The sequence below is a fragment of the Dichotomopilus funicola genome (assembly GCF_033296635.1).
Source record: "Dichotomopilus funicola strain CBS 141.50 unplaced genomic scaffold C8A04scaffold_47, whole genome shotgun sequence".
NCBI classification, from domain to species: domain Eukaryota; kingdom Fungi; phylum Ascomycota; class Sordariomycetes; order Sordariales; family Chaetomiaceae; genus Dichotomopilus; species Dichotomopilus funicola.
The window spans coordinates 37,747-53,868 of record NW_026944068.1 but is presented as its reverse complement, the minus strand read 5'-3'; the positions used below and the strand labels follow the sequence as shown (position 1 = coordinate 53,868).

At 54.8% G+C, this 16,122-nt stretch overlaps 6 protein-coding genes across 6 annotated transcripts; 4 read left to right on the top strand and 2 right to left on the bottom strand.

Annotated features, from left to right (window-relative positions):
- Positions 1 to 567: 567 nt before the first annotated feature.
- On the top strand, positions 568 to 2,183 carry C8A04DRAFT_13421 (cytidylyltransferase family-domain-containing protein; the record flags this gene model as incomplete). The annotated part of the gene is made up of 4 exons (XM_062777704.1): positions 568 to 720; positions 800 to 1,178; positions 1,268 to 2,073; positions 2,136 to 2,183. The coding sequence occupies 4 exons, from the start codon at positions 568 to 570 to the stop codon at positions 2,181 to 2,183; spliced, it is 1,386 nt and encodes a 461-aa protein (XP_062635566.1).
- A 368-nt stretch (positions 2,184 to 2,551) lies between these two features.
- On the bottom strand, positions 2,552 to 4,001 carry C8A04DRAFT_13419 (3-ketoacyl-CoA thiolase; the record flags this gene model as incomplete). Its single annotated transcript, XM_062777703.1, has 4 exons — positions 2,552 to 2,976; positions 3,036 to 3,612; positions 3,692 to 3,872; positions 3,937 to 4,001. 4 exons carry the CDS (start codon positions 3,999 to 4,001, stop codon positions 2,552 to 2,554), a joined length of 1,248 nt encoding a protein of 415 aa, XP_062635565.1.
- A 1,893-nt stretch (positions 4,002 to 5,894) lies between these two features.
- C8A04DRAFT_13438 (uncharacterized protein) lies at positions 5,895 to 10,002 on the top strand (the record flags this gene model as incomplete). The annotated part of the gene is made up of 3 exons (XM_062777713.1): positions 5,895 to 6,251; positions 6,320 to 9,387; positions 9,459 to 10,002. 3 exons carry the CDS (start codon positions 5,895 to 5,897, stop codon positions 10,000 to 10,002), a joined length of 3,969 nt encoding a protein of 1,322 aa, XP_062635564.1.
- Positions 10,003 to 10,454: 452 nt separating this feature from the next.
- Positions 10,455 to 11,762, bottom strand: C8A04DRAFT_38446 (malate dehydrogenase; the record flags this gene model as incomplete). Its single annotated transcript, XM_062784242.1, has 3 exons — positions 10,455 to 11,293; positions 11,364 to 11,481; positions 11,709 to 11,762. The coding sequence occupies 3 exons, from the start codon at positions 11,760 to 11,762 to the stop codon at positions 10,455 to 10,457; spliced, it is 1,011 nt and encodes a 336-aa protein (XP_062635563.1).
- A 986-nt stretch (positions 11,763 to 12,748) lies between these two features.
- Positions 12,749 to 12,955, top strand: C8A04DRAFT_30148 (uncharacterized protein; the record flags this gene model as incomplete). The annotated part of the gene is made up of 1 exon (XM_062781269.1): positions 12,749 to 12,955. One exon carries the CDS (start codon positions 12,749 to 12,751, stop codon positions 12,953 to 12,955), a length of 207 nt encoding a protein of 68 aa, XP_062635562.1.
- A 1,509-nt stretch (positions 12,956 to 14,464) lies between these two features.
- Positions 14,465 to 15,315, top strand: C8A04DRAFT_30147 (glycoside hydrolase family 61 protein-like protein; the record flags this gene model as incomplete). The annotated part of the gene is made up of 3 exons (XM_062781268.1): positions 14,465 to 14,516; positions 14,590 to 14,958; positions 15,035 to 15,315. 3 exons carry the CDS (start codon positions 14,465 to 14,467, stop codon positions 15,313 to 15,315), a joined length of 702 nt encoding a protein of 233 aa, XP_062635561.1.
- Positions 15,316 to 16,122: the final 807 nt, after the last annotated feature.

Sequence of the window (16,122 nt, the reverse complement as noted above, 5' to 3'; positions counted from 1 at the left end):
CCAACATGTGATTTGCGACCACTGCCCCACCTCTGGGCCATGGTTTTGTCCGTTGTTTCAACAAAAAAAGCTCTCCGGAACCCCGTCATTGGTAAAGGTTCTTGTTGGCAGCGATTTGCTGGCGTCAAGGCTCAAGATTCAGCCCCACCCCCTGCCCTGGCTGGGACAGGATTGACGTAGGACCCGGAAGCTCGAAATTTCGGACACCCATCTGCTTCTCCTTTGCAGCCGATCCATCAGACTTGCACACTTTCCAGTTTTATCATTCTCGACGGCCGCAGCATTCCGGCGCAGCATCTTACGGCAGTCGCGCGCTCGATACGCCCGCGAATAACATAGCCCCCGTTCGATTGGCCCTGTGCCAGCGACTCGCTGCAGCTCCAACTCCCATAACGTTAACGCCTCCGACTGAGCCGAGCCTAAGGTTCAAGTTGAGCTGACGCCACCACCTGCGATCGCATCCGATTTCCCCTTCGTTCCCGTCCGTCCCCTTCGACTTCACCTCCACGACAGCACTTGCTGTGATCGAATTATCCTACATCAAACGAAACACGTACTCTTTTCGCTATGACGGGCAGATCACGCCGGGGGGTTAAGTTCCCCCATAACAAAAACAACGGCCATTCCGAGGGTGGTCGCCGCCCAAGCTTCAGCGAGGCCAGTGAGGATGGGTCGCCAGTCAAAGGAAGGGCCGCCGCAGCCCTCGAGAACATCGACGAGGTATGCCAGCTTCGCATGTCGCCCGCTTTCCGCGGGTCATGATGCCCGGGCTGGATTCGGCTAACCACAGCGAACCTAGAAACCCCCAACCCCTGAACAGCAGCAGGCCGAGTACGAGAAGAAGAAAGCCAATTTCATTACACGGACATTCTGGACCTTTGTCATGATCGGTGGCTTCTTTGCTGCCCTATTCATGGGCCATGTCTACATCCTAGTCATCATCACGGCCATCCAGATTGTCTCGTTCAAGGAGGTTATTGCCATTGCTAGCGTGCCGAGTCGCGCGAGGGATCTTCAGTCCACTAAGAGCCTGAACTGGTACTGGCTCGCCACGACCATGTACTTTTTGTACGGCGAGAGCGTGGTATACTACCTCAAACACATCGTGCTGGTCGACAAAGTGCTGCTGCCCCTCGCGACGCATCACCGGTTCATCAGCTTTATTCTCTACGTCTTCGGTATGTTTACTGCTCCCTCCAGTCCGCATGGCTTGTTCCCGCTCGCGGCCTCAAACGCAGACCCGGATGCTGACACAACAATGGTCTAGGCTTCGTTTTCTTTGTCGGCTCCCTCAAGACTGGCCACCTGAAGTTCCAGTTCTCCCAGTTCGCGTGGACCCACATGGCGCTGTTTCTCATCGTCGTGCAGGCTCACTTCATCATGAACAACGTCCTTGAGGGCATGATTTGGTTCTTCCTCCCGGCCGCCCTCGTCATCACCAACGACATCTTTGCCTACATCTGTGGAATTACGTTCGGCCGCACGCAGCTCATCAAGCTGTCCCCCAAGAAGACGGTCGAAGGCTTTGTTGGGGCTTGGATCATGACAGTTCTCTTCGGGATCTTCCTCACCAACATTCTCCTACGATCCAAGTACTTTATCTGCCCAGCAACAGATCTCGGGGCCAACATCTTTACCGGGCTGGACTGCGACCCGAACCCGATCTTCATTCCCCGCACTTACTCCACGCCCCACCTCTTTTTCCTGCCACCTGGGTACACTCTCAGCATCACCACCTCCCCCATGCAGATTCACACCTTCTTCTGGGCCAGCTTCGCCTCCCTGATTGCGCCCTTTGGCGGTTTCTTCGCGTCCGGGCTCAAGCGTACCTTCAAGATTAAGGATTTCGGCGACTCGATTCCTGGACACGGCGGCATGACAGACCGCATGGATTGCCAGTTCATCATGGGCCTGTTCGCCTTCATCTACTACCACACCTTCATCGCCTTCAAGCGCTCGTCCGTGACACATGTTTTGGAGCTGGCCATTATGGAGCTGACGACGGATGAGCAAGTTGAGGTTATCAAGGGGGTGTTGAAGTACCTCACTAACCAAGGCGTCGTAAAAGACGAGGTACGTAATTATCTCGTTTCCCCCACAGCAAAGCGAACGCGTCCTTCTAACGTATGTAACAGACGCCTGCGTCCTTTGAAAAGCTGCTGTCAGCCAGTCTCCAAATATGATCCGGGTATTAAACGCTCGCTAGGTTGCGGGTCGTAAGGGGTGGATGGTGCATTTCCCCGGCGTTCGGTTTTACTCAGCGGACTTGTTAGGATCCTGCTCGTTAGCTGTGCTACGAGACGCTTTTTCGCGTCCTTGATACCAAGGCCTTGATCGCTGGGTAGCAAAATGTAGCACTAATTGGTCATGGTTGAACCATAATTCTTTTCATTTCAACTGATTCCCTCGTCGTAGTCTTCAACTATTACTCCAAGGAGCAAAATGTTACGCTAAACGTGGTAATGTTTTCCATGATGCGAGTCCATCTAAGCAACCAAAATATATACATGTCCTAAAACTCCCTTCGTCATACACATCCCCTCTAGCACCCTCATTGCTCATTCACAAACAACCCCGCCATACCCATTCCCGTACCAACGCACATGCTCGTCAATAGAAGCTTCTTCCCCGTCCGCCGGCACTCGCTCAAACCTGTGACAATCTGCCTCGCACCAGTGGCGCCCAGGGGGTGGCCCAACGCAATAGCGCCGCCACGGGGGTTCATCTTGGCCCAGTCCAACCCGAGCGTGTCGCGGCAGTAGACGGCCATGCTGGCAAAGGCCTCGTTGACCTCGATGACGTCGATGTCGGCCAACGAAATGTTGTGCTGGGCGAGCAGCTTCGGGATGGCAAGGGTCGGGCCGATGCCCATGATGCGCGGGGCGAGGCCCGCTGTCGTCGAGCCGACGTACTTGGCGAGGATGGGCTGGCCTAGCTTGATGGCTGTTGACCGCTTCATCAACAGAACAGCGGCGGCTAGAAGGATCTTACGTTAGTATCTAGATATTCCGGCTTTCTCGATCATGGCAACTCACCTCCGTCAGTGACCTGGCTGGCGTTGCCACCGGTCGTGGTTGGCCCCCATTGCGGGAACGCAGCCCGGATCTTGCCCAGGCCCTCGGCGGTGGTGCCGGGCCGGATGCCCTCGTCCTTGGTGAGCGTGACCTCCTTCCACGTCTTGTCGGGGTTCTCAATGCTCGTCTTGATCGGTACAATCTCGTCGTCGAACAACCCGTCCTTTTGCGCCTGCTCAGCGCGCCGGAAGCTCTCGGCCGCATACTTGTCCATCTCTTCGCGCGTGATGTTGAAGTCGCGGCTGACATTTTCGCTGGTCCAGCCCATCGGCTGCATGCAGTCGGCCGACTCTTGCGACTGGCTGGTCACCTTCTCGTCGAATGGTTTCTCCAGCGCGTCTCCTCCAATCGTCATCTGCTCGGCGCCCATCGCGATGCCGATCTCGATCGACCCGCTGCTGATGGCGTGGGAAATGTCGGCGACTGCCTTGAGGCCGGACGAACAGAAACGGTTGAGGCTGGAGCAGCTCGCGGTGTTGGGGAAGCCGGCGGCGAGGGCGGCAGCGCGGAGTTTGTAGGCAGCTTTGCTATCCGAGACCTGTTTGTTTTCACAATACCACATCAGCATCAGCCGTTCGCTTGAACAAGTGGGAGTTGTAAGGGACCGGCATTCGCACATTCCCGAGGCAGATATCTTCGACGAGACCCGGTTCCAGCTTGCTGCGCTCGCGGACCTCTTTGAGCAGCGCATAAGTCATGTACTCGAGGCTCGTGTCCTTGAATCCGCCCTTCCTCGCCTTTGCCAGGGGCGTGCGGATGGCGAGGGTGATGACGATATCATCCTGGTTTTTGGAGGTTCTGCCGCGAAACTCAACGGTTAGACATGGCCCCCTTAGCGTCGAACGAGACGATCACCGCTTACATCTGGGAGAGCGAGCTACCTGGGGACAGGTGCTTGAGGATCGAGCCGAGACGTTCCACCGCCATTGTAGGGTGTAATGTGGTTTACGAGGATTCGAGATGGGCAGGGATGGTGGTGCTACGAGGGTATGACGGAAAACACAAGGAATTGGCAAGTGAAGGGACGAAGCACAAATATATCCAGATGCGAGGCGCCGCCGGAATTGGCGAGAGGAAATGTCCGGTCGAGGTCTCATGGTGCAGGAACTGTGGGGCTCGGCTTGCCGAGGCAACCTTCGGGTTCTGCTTGATTTGTCGCGGCCCCGGCAATGGCCCAGGGGGTAAAATGACCCGGCACGCCCGGAGCTGCGGGGGAACTGGCCCTGCAACCCCGACCCCAGCCGTCAAATATGAGACCTCGCAGTTCGCGGGACGGCTCCACGATCGGCAGTTGTCGAAATACAATACTCCCAGCTCGGAGTTTTGAACCCCAAACCAACCAACAGTCTCAACATACATATCTGGTCTTCTCAACACGTGGGGAGGTCTTTTTCTTAGCAACTTGTTCGAGTTACTTCCTCTCACGATACAAAGTTGCAGTATGACGAATGATTTAAGCTTGTTGCTAAAGAATAGCTAGCAGCAGACAAATGGATATTCTCTACAAATTAATAACGAGTCTGATATGTAACCCGAGGATGTCTTCAACCCAGTCGGAAACTGTGCGTCTTTCCACACCGTGAACGTGAACACTGTGGCTATTGTTTTGAGGGATTCTGGGCATCTTGGGATAGGCAATCATTAATAGAAGATACGCGGCGGCAAAACCGCACGGTTCCATTTTCCCGAAGACTAATAATTACATTCTCGTTTGATCCAAAGTTGACAGCTCACAGAGTTTGGTAAAGCCACCTAACGATGTTGCAATCCGGTCTCAACAACCTATTATTTTCCCCAGCGCTTTGTCCAATAACCGTGAGAGCATTCCGGGGTATGTCATTTATTTCGGATATCTTAGCTGTCAACATATAAAGGCAACATGCTATTCTTCGATTATTCTTCGATAATTGTCATCCCCACCACCCAGGTACCAGCACATCAATCCAACGACCTTCTCTCAAAGGGGACGCCTCCGGATTTCCGGTTTCTAAGGGACCATATCAATCAACAATGACAAAGTACGTTTTCAAATTAACAAAACACCAACGATAAAAAAGCTCACTGCCCACTTCCTCCGGTGGGGTTTTATATACCCAACTTGATTCAATGTGAATGTGTATTTTGACAACGTGCGGCCATTCGAGCGGTTTTCTTCTTGGCCGTCTTTACATTCTTTTACTAGTTCCAGTATGTCCCGGTGATCTTAAGGGGTGTGGGTATCCGTCCCTCCGACACAAATCGAGAAGTTGTGATAATAAACTAGAAGATAATTATAAATTTATAATTAGGAGATCTTGGCCATAATTGTCTGGATCACTGACCTACCAATGTAATGGGGGACCGTGTCCACAGATTTGTGCTCGAAGAAAGATCGGCCCATGGAGTTCGTGCCAACCCGATATATCTGTTATGTTGATTCCGGTACGTCGATTGCCAGCTCGTTGCTGGGCGTGAACTGGGAATCTCGAAACTCGACCCCAAGAAGCCGATAAGCTGTATGTTTCTTACGTTGTAATTACCGTATTTTACATCGAGGTTCCCACACGTGGCAGCAACGCAGTCCCGATTCTAGGCAGGGCCGCGCTGTGGTGGCGCCAAGACCGTCAATTGGCAGCTGGCCCAAAAAATGACATCTGCAGCTGTGCGATTGCTCGTCATCCGTTTCTGGACATTTTCGATCCATCTCCCCCTTTTCTTTTGCTTTTCGGTTTTTCCTTCTCATCAACACTGGTTTGCATCGACCCGGGCCGGCTCAGTTTCACTTTCGATGAGGCCACGGTAGACACGCATTTCCTTGTCTTCTTTTCAAATCGACCGGCCATGGCGCGGCTCGTCGACAGCGCGCAGATCGAGGGCGCCGAGCTCCTGCGCCCGTTGCCCTTGTACCAACACGCCTACGTATGGCCTTTCGTCATCGTCTGGCCCGTATTCTTACGCTACTACCTGACCCCCGAACTTTACGAGAAGCATATTCAGGCGCCCGAGTGGACGTTTGTCTGGGTTGGAACCATCATCACTGTCCAGACGCTGGTCTGGCTCTGCACCCACTGGAGCGTCAACCTCAACGCCACGTTTACCGCGAAGAAGGCCCGGACTATCGAGGATGCCAAGCTGATCAAGGTGATCCCCGCCGCCAATGCGGGCTCGGCTGACATTTGCAAGCTCGTCCGCGATAACGTGAGTGCCCCTCGTTGCTTCCGAATCTTCCCAACTCTTCACCTAACTTGCTGACGAAATCCCTGCAGGTCGGTGGGAAGACAAACACTTCGTTCCTCTTCCAGAAGCGCCGGTTCCTCTACAACCCCGAGAACAAGACCTTTGGTACTCTCGCCTACGATATCGACGCCGAACCGCGCCCACTGCTTGAAAAGTTCCAAAAATCTCGTGGCATTGACCGCGCCGCCGACCTCGAGCGTCTCGAACAGCACTATGGCACCAATACGTTTGATATCCCCGTTCCCACGTTCACCGAGCTGTTCAAGGAACATGCCGTCGCGCCGTTTTTCGTTTTTCAAATTTTCTGCGTTGGCCTCTGGCTGCTGGACGAATACTGGTACTACTCGCTCTTCACTCTCTTCATGCTTGTCATGTTCGAGAGCACCGTCGTGTGGCAACGCCAGCGTACCTTGACCGAATTCCGGAGCATGAGCATCAAGCCGTACGATATCTACGTGTACCGTCTCGGAAAGTGGATCGAGATCCAAAGCGACAAGCTGCTGCCAGGCGACCTGGCGTCTGTTACCCGTACAAAGGAGGACGGCGGTGTGGCTTGCGATATGCTCCTGGTGGAGGGTACCGCGATTGTCAACGAAGCCATGCTGTCTGGAGAGAGCACACCGCTTTTGAAGGAGTCTATTCTGCTCCGACCGGGTGAGGCCCCCATCGATTCCGAAGGGTTGGACAAGAACTCGTTTCTTTGGGGTGGCACCAAGGTTTTGCAAATCACCCACGGTAGCGCTGAGGAAGATCGGCCCAAGCTTGCGTCTGGCGTCCCCCCTCCCCCGGATAACGGCGCTATGGCAATTGTGACCAAGACCGGTTTCGAGACGTCCCAGGGCAGCTTGGTCCGGACCATGATCTACTCGACGGAGCGTGTGTCGGCCAACAACGTCGAGGCGTTGCTCTTCATTCTCTTCCTCCTCATCTTCGCCCTCGCTGCGTCGTGGTACGTCTGGGATGAGGGCGTTCGCAAGGACCGCAAGCGCTCTAAGCTCCTGCTCGACTGCATCCTGATCGTCACGAGCGTCGTCCCCCCGGAACTGCCTATGGAACTCAGCTTGGCTGTCAACACCAGCTTGTCCGCCTTGGCCAAGTTTGCCATCTTCTGCACCGAACCTTTCCGGATTCCGTTTGCGGGCCGGATCGATGTGGCGTGTTTCGACAAGACTGGTACTCTCACTGGGGAGGACCTCGTGGTCGAGGGTATTGCTGGGCTTGGACTTGGTCACTCTGGCACAGACACCCCCCAGGAATCGGATGGCGCTCACAGCTACATGACTGCGGTCCACGATGCGGGTCTCGAGACGACACTGGTTCTTGCTTCCGCCCATGCTCTGGTCAAGCTCGATGAAGGTGATGTCGTGGGAGACCCCATGGAGAAAGCCACGCTTACTGCCCTGGGGTGGACCCTTGGGAAGAATGATACTCTCTCAAGCAAGCCGGGCGCTGCGGCTGCTGGTGGAGCTGCCGGCACTGTCCAGGTCAAGCGCCGCTTCCAGTTTTCGTCCGCCCTCAAGCGCCAGAGCTCTGTCGTTACTATCAACGCTACCGAGGCCAAGGCCGGGAAGAAGCTGCGGGGTACTTTTGTGGCCGTCAAAGGTGCGCCTGAGACGATCATGAAGATGCTGATCACCATCCCCAAGGACTACGAGGAAACGTACAAGTACTTTACGCGTCGCGGTTCGCGTGTTCTAGCTCTGGCGTACAAGCACCTGACTACCGAAGGCGAACTGGGCGCAAGCCGAATCAACGACCTGAAGCGAGAGAAGGTTGAAGCCGAGCTCCACTTTGCTGGCTTCCTCGTCCTCCAGTGCCCCCTCAAGGATGACGCCAAGCAAGCTGTCCAGATGCTCAACGAGAGCAGCCACCGCGTGGTCATGATCACTGGTGACAACCCGCTCACGGCTGTTCATGTTGCCAAGGAAGTGGAGATTGTGGACCGGGACGTTCTCATTCTTGATGCCCCCGAGCACAGCGAGCATGGCGAGGAATCTCTTGTTTGGCGTAGTGTCGACGACAAGGTTCAGATTGATGTTGATCCCACCAAGCCGATTGATCCCGAGATTCTGAAGACCAAGGACCTTTGCGTGACAGGATACGCTCTCAAGCAGTTCAAGGGCCAGGTTGGCTGGAAGTCTCTTCTCCGGTACACTTGGGTTTACGCTCGCGTCTCTCCCAAGCAGAAGGAAGACATCCTGTTGGGTCTCAAGGATATGGGCTACTACACCCTGATGGCCGGTGATGGAACCAACGATGTTGGCGCTCTCAAGCAAGCTCACATTGGTGTGGCTTTGCTCAACGGCACGCAGGAAGACCTAACTCGGATTGCCGAACACGCACGTAACACCAAGATGAAGGATCTCTACCAGAAGCAAGTTGACCTGATGAAGAGGTGGAACCAGCCCGCCCCCCCAGTCCCCGTTATGATTGCCCACCTGTACCCTCCTGGACCGTCCAACCCTCACTACGAGAAGGCAATGGAGCGTGAGGCCCAGAAGAAGGGTGTTACCGTCGAACAGCTCGCCAAGGCCAACGGCACCAACATCGAGACCGTCACTTCCCCCGCTGCCCAGCAGCTCCTTAAGGCCGACCCGCAAAAGGCCAAGCAAGCCGAGGCGTCGAAGAAGGCAGCTGGTCTTGCGGACAAGCTCACCCAGTCCATGATGGACGCCGAGATGGACGACGAACCCCCCTCGCTTAAACTCGGCGACGCCTCTGTCGCGGCCCCCTTCACGTCCAAGCTGCGCAACGTTATTGCCATCCCTAACATTATCCGTCAAGGCCGGTGCACGCTGGTCGCCACGATCCAGATGTACAAGATCCTTGCGCTCAACTGTCTGATCAGCGCGTACAGTCTTTCCGTGTTGTACTTGGAAGGCATCAAGTTCGGCGACGGACAGATCACCATCAGCGGGATGCTCATGAGCGTGTGCTTCCTGTCGATCTCTCGTGCCAAGTCGGTTGAGGGCCTGTCCAAGGAGCGGCCGCAGCCGAATATCTTCAATTTCTACATCATCGGCTCCATCCTTGGACAGTTTGCTGTTCATTGTGCCACGCTGATCTACATTGCCCGGTTCTGCGAAGAATTGGATCCGTATGTGACCCCCCTCCCTCCAATCCAAGTACGCTCATTTTTCCCGGGTTCCCTGACCAACAACCTCCCAGCCGCTCCGAAGCTCCTGACCTCGAGGCCGAGTTCAAGCCCTCCCTCCTCAACTCCGCCGTCTACCTCCTCCAACTAATCCAACAAATCTCCACCTTCGCCGTCAACTACCAAGGCCGTCCCTTCCGCGAATCCCTCTCTGAAAACAAGGGCATGTTCTACGGCATCGTCGGCGTAACCGGCATCGCCTTCGCCTGCTCAACCGAACTCATCCCCGAACTCAACGAGGCCATGAAACTGGTCCCCTTCACCGATACCTTCAAGACGACCATGACGATGGTGATGGTGTTGGATTATGTCGCGTGCTATGTCATTGAGGTCGTGCTCAAGTACCTGTTTAGTGATTTGAAGGCTAGGGATATTGCGGAGCGGAGGCCGGAGCAGTTGGAGAGGGAGCGGGCGCGGAAAGCGGTGGAGGCGAAGAAGAAGGAGGAGGAAGAGGAAGCGAAGCGGTTGGAGAAGGTGGCGGAGTTTGAGAGGAAGGTGAAGGAGAGGGAGGAGGCTATTCGTGCGCGGTTTGGGGGGCAGAGACCCGTCGCGGCGTAAGCTGAGGGGTTTGGTTATAATGTATAGAGATTACCATGGGGTAGAGTAGATGGGATTAGATGTGATGATATGTGTTGACTTTGGTCCGTCTTCTTTTGTGACTCTTGTACGGAAACGAAACCGCGTTTATGGTGATGTGGAATACAGGGGTGGCTAGGCCTGAGCTAAGGTACTGCCTCGGCCCTTTGCTGGACACATAATACATGACACATGATTAATCACAGGCGATGGGGATTCGAAATTTCAGTCATCAAGGGTACATGGGAAATTTCATTGCTAGTGTACATCACCAAGCATCCACCCCTTGCTTGCGCGCATCATAAGTTTTCCGTGTTGTTAGTTGCGGACTGGTAACGAAGACCACCACGCTATCCTTGAATAGGCTAGCTAATGAGTTTTGTCTTGGCTATCCGCGGGGGTCAACTTTTTCCGTTTGATGGCGGGGTAAAAATTTAGTTGCCCGGGTTCTCGGCGACAAAGGCCTTGCCCTTCTCAATGTTCTTCTTGAGGTCGGTGAAGCAAGCGTCGAGGAGCTTCTCCTCAGCGGCGTCGACCTTGCCGACGGGGAGGATCTTCTCAACACCGTTGGGGCCGAGCTCGACCTGGGAGCTGAAGAACTCGATGCCCTGGTCCTTGTAGAGCGGGCTGTCGACGAAGGTGGGCTCGATCACGCCCTTCTCGCCCTGCGAGGCGCGGAGGAGCGACTCGGCCATCCGGGCACCGGCCATGGCCATGGACAGGGTGGCGGAGCCGGCGCCGTCCTTGGCCTTGACAACCTCGTCACCACCGAACTGGACGCGGTTGACGAGCTCGGCGTTGGAGGAAAGATCGGGGTGGTTGCTCTGGCTGAAGAGAGGCACAATGGTGACACCGCTGTGGCCGCCGACGACGGTGATGTTCTCGTTGGCCGGGTCGGTCTTCTTGATCTCGCTGACGAAGCGCGAGGCGCGGACGACGTCGAGGGTGGTCACACCGAAGAGGCGCTTGGGGTTGTAGACGCCCTTGGCCTTGAAGACCTCGGCGCAGATGGGCACGGTCGAGTTGACGGGGTTGCTGATGACCAAGATGTTGGCGTTGGGGGCCGAGTCGGCAACAGCCTTGGCCAGGTCGCGCACGATCGAGGCGTTGGTGTTGAACAGGTCGTCACGGGTCATGCCGGGCTTGCGGGGAACACCGGCGGGGATCAGGACCACCTCGGCGTCCTTAAGAGCGGAGGCCAGGCCGCTGGGGGTCGGCTCGTAGCCCTTGACGTTTGACTTGGTGTTGACGTGAGACACATCGGCAGCAACGCCTAGTAGGGGCTGTAAGTTAGTGACTGCCCACTCGGCAGAGTGCAGTCCGGTCCTGGAAGTACGACGTACCAGGGGCACCACGGATATCGTAGAGGGCGAGCTCGGTGACTCTCGGGTTGAGCTTCAGGAGGAGGGAGAGCGGCTGGCCGATGCCGCCAGCGGCACCAAGGACGGTAACTTTGGAGAGCTAGAGGAGCGTACCGTGTTAGTTGGAGCGCCTCGACAAACACCAATTGCTGCGCCTTGTGCCCGGCGCTGTGTCAAGTCCGTCGACCGCACATGCGCTTAGGGGCTCGCGTGGACCCAGCTTCTCGGACCGTCTCCGAGGTTTGACCGTTGTTGGGGAAGCCTCTGTCTGGTGGACTGCAGCAATGGCCCCAACGACGGCCCGGGTGCGGATCGCGGGGTACTTACGTTTCTCGCCGACGCCGAGAAGGCGCGGGTCTGGATGCGGGAGGCCATGAACATTTTGAGACCGTGGTGAGTTTCGAATGGAGGGAATAAATACAGAGGATCAAACAAAACGTGGAGAGAAAACCAAGCAGAGGTAAAGTATCCGTCGAGTACCTGGTGGAATTGGTTCGTGGCAGCTGCGCCCCGGTCCGTTGAGGTAAAAAAAAGTCGTTTCGTCCCAAATGGGACTAGCAGGATTGCCAAGGCCTGTGGGGGGCCGCCGCTCTCGGCAGGGTCGGTCTTCGGAAAATCCCGGCCGTGCTCCCGGAGCATGGGGACGTCGTCCTTGCCATTTGAGATGAGTTCAAACCAAACCCATTTTCGAGCCATGCAAGCTCGGTGGGGACCGAGGATAGGTGAGTTGGAACAACTTGCGCACCGGTTTTGAGTGCAGTGTTGACGGAGATGCCTAGAGCCCACTCACAAATGGTCTGACAACGAGTAATCAATTGACTATGTTTTGAGGCTGAGGGGGTGTGCTGAAAATTCGCAAACATAGCTTTAACAACAGATTGGGCGTATTTAACTATGACGGCTTTTTGCTCCATCCCCGACCGTCACATTCCGGGAGGCACGTATGCGGTATCAATATGAGGGCCGGCTCCGTATCTCCTTCTCTGTCTGTCTCGGAATGCCGCCAACTCTGCCGTGTAACCAAGCGTTGTGCGAGGAACTCTTCTCACCAATGGCGTTTTGCCTGTGAACCAATAAGGTGGGTTACAATACCTACATGAACTGAAAGCCTCGTTGTTCAGTGAGTTTGCCTAACCGCCCCGGGTCGCCGCCGATAATGCAGCAGTGCAGAAATAGTGCATGATGCGATTTCCAACCGGGGCAACTGGCTTTCCGGTACTGCGTCGGTTGGGCGGCCTCGAGCTCTGCTAAATACTAGGGGAGGTACCCCGCGACCTCGAATCTGAGGTCCTTTCATTAGATTAGATCGGCATTCGGCGCTTTGGTCGAGAATTCCCAAAATTGCATTACTTCATCTGACATTCACGATGCGTCTTCTTGACGTCCGGACTTTTGAACTCTGCGAGTTTGTCGGTAAACCACCGCCGTACGCCATCCTTTCTCACACCTGGGAGGATGATGAGGTCACGTTCCAGGACATCGCCAATCTGGACCTGGCGAGAAAGAAGAAGGGATTTACGAAAATTCAACTATGCTGCGAGCAAGCCCTCCATGATGATTATGACTGGGCCTGACATAACCGAATTGGCTGAACCACCCAGATAGTTACCCTCGTTTTATGAAGTCCCGTTGGTGGACTCGGGGCTGGACACTCCAGGAGTTGATCGCCCCTCCAGCGGTCGAATTTTACGACCGCGACTGGCAACACATAACCTGCAAGGACACCTGCAAGGAACTCATCAGTGCGGCAACTGGGATTGACAGAGCAATTTTGTCCAACGCGGACTATCTTTCCGTGTTCCCCGTCGCCGAAAGAATATCATGGGTAGCAGAGCGCAACACGACGCGAGAAGAAGACATGGCTTACTGCCTCCTTGGCCTTCTCAACGTCAACATGCCGTTACTCTACGGAGAAGGGGCGAGAAAGGCGTTCCGCCGTCTCCAGGAACATGTTATTTCGTCCAGAGAAGACTCTACCCTTTTTCTTTGGGATGCGGCATCTCACCCTCCACTGTTCACGAACGGCACTATTTTGGCCCCCTCGCCTCGCCATTTCAGCGGCAGGAAGGTCTGGGAGAAGTGGTACATGGGTTCATATTATGTTGGAGAACCCCCCCAAATGACGAGTCGGGGCCTGCGTGTTTCCCTATTCATCAAACAGCTGACGGAAGAGGACAAGGGCACCTACGAACGACTGGTTCCACATCATCGGGCAACTTTTCAACGCATGAAAACCTCTCCAGTTTGGAGCACACTTGCGTTCGGGGCGATCCCGTGTAGAACTTTACGCTCATTGCCACCTGCACTGCCGTTTATTCTTTTGACGGTGCATTTCAAAGATCACTTACAGGGCCGGTCTCCAATAAGTAGCGCTACAATCAAAGGGACCTGTTGTTTACAAAAGGGAGTGGGCGGGTATTGGGGAAGTTCCGATGGAGGAGGTCCTGGACGGATCGAAATGGACTTTTTAGACCTGTTATGTCCTAGTATGATGAGGGCTGCTTAGAGCATGACTACTGTTGGCCGTCCCATCTTATTGCAACAGCTTTTACGGCGTCGTTTCGTTGGCCTGAGGGTTGTTTGCGTGTGCGCGAGGGTTTGTGAGCCCAAGTAGAGGGTCGCCATTACCCGGTCATACTATTGTCAAGTCTGTGGGTTGGGTCATGAATTCGGACATCTGTGGCTTGAGCGCGTTGGGATATTATTTGATTCTGGGAATGACTGATTCATCTTCTCTAGAAGGTGCAAAATCGTGTCGCTGACGACTCTTGTTGAGATTGTTAAACCTGCCCTTTCCCCTGACCCAATGACACAATAATTACTGCCGAACTTCATTTACACAAACAGGCTAAACAAAACGTTGCTATCGCGATGCCTCCTTGGAATTGGTTCGCTCGACGGGAAGTGATTTCGAGCCTCTTGGCGTCCTGAACTGCCGGTATTTGGCATGCCGTGACCAGCCTTTCGGCGAACGAGGTTATAACTACCCCATGCAAGCTCTCGAGAACGCTAGCTATCGACAACAACTACCTAGCTGCTCTCTCCTACCCGCTTTGTTCGCACGTGACCATAAACATATTAAGATGAAGCTTCTCCCACCGGTGCTGTTCCTCGCAGCCACGGCTCATGCTCACTGCAAGTACCCCCCTTTACCTTTCCGACCCCCCAATTCGCCGCATCAATCTAGGACTAATAGCACACAAACTAGACCGCTTCCCCAAGCTCATCGTCAACGGCGTGGCCGAAGCCCAAGAATGGGTCTCAGTCCGCCAGACCAAGAACTTCCAGAGCAACCAAGGCGTGACCGACGTCAACTCGCCCGACATCCGATGTTTCCAAAACAGGGCTGGCACATCCGTGGCCAAGGTCGCAGCGGGCGATCCGCTCGGGTTTGTGGCCATGGCAGAGATTAGCCACTTCGGCCCTGTGTCCTTCTACATGGCGCGTGTGCCCGAGGGCCAGGATATCAACTCGTGGGCGGCCGACGGGAAGGTATGGTTCAAGGTGGGGGAGATATCCGCTGTCGAGAACGGCGGTGGCCCGTTGACGTCGGATGAGAAAACTTGGCCCGCGTACAGTACGTTGAGAGCTCATATCATTATTGCTCCCATGACCATCGTTAGATATGCATGAACTAACACCCCCCCCAATAGAACAAACCTCAGTGGAATTCACCATCCCCACCGCCCTGCCTAGCGGTCAATACCTCGCCCGCGTCGAGAGCATCGCGTTGCACCAAGCCTCTAGCATCGGCGGCGCACAGATCTATTTGTCCTGCGCGCAGGTTGAGGTCACAGGCGGCGGCAGCGGCACGCCGGGCCCGTTGGTGTCGTTCCCCGGCGCGTACCAGGCGAGTGACCCGGGTCTGCTGTGGTCGTATTACCCGCTTGCGACGAGCTATAAGGCGCCGGGTCCGGCGGTTTGGCTGGGGTGAGTGGCTGGCTCTAGTGGAGGGGACTTTGCCCCTGGTTTCGGGAATCGGAAGATAAAGATCATGGCGAACCGTAGCAACATCTATTCGGCATCTTGGCTGCTTTTACCAGTTTTGCGTGACGCGTTGTCCTTCAAGGAGATTCTTCCGGGTTACGACACGACAGAAAAGGGGCAGCAATATATTCCCATTAAAGCAGACCTAAACTGTGAAGAAATAATTTCTACATCATGTTGTTCTGAAAATAGCTTTATTCCGTGGTGATACCCCCAAAACATGTCAGAAAACCTTGGGAACTGGCTCCTTTGGGCTCACCCTGATCAAATTCTATGCAGACAAAAACCCATGACGCCTCTGTAAACCAACATGTCTCCGGAGCCAACGATGCTAACATGCTAATGGATAAATGACAATGTTTTGCACTACTATGACCCATTTTATAAACTTGATACTCCCGACGATTCGCTCCGATAGCACAGCCACCCACCGAGAATGAGGCAAAACCACCCTCAACCGGTTCATCAAAACGGCGGACGTGTCTAGTCTTACAAGCCTATTCCTAGAACACGACCAGAGCAGGCCTTGGAAGGAAGAATAGGTGAGAATGGACACTGACAACAGCATTGTCATCATCAATTTCCTTGAATCGGCCTTCTTATCTGCCAAAGTCATTGTAAATATAGCACCCCCGACGATCAATCAGACAAGCGTGTGGATCTCTTTATCCTGAATCCACCATTGGACATCGTCGGGCTGTATCCCCGGGTTTCGGCGCGCTGCTTTCTCCTTTTGTGGTTCCCAGTCCATGGC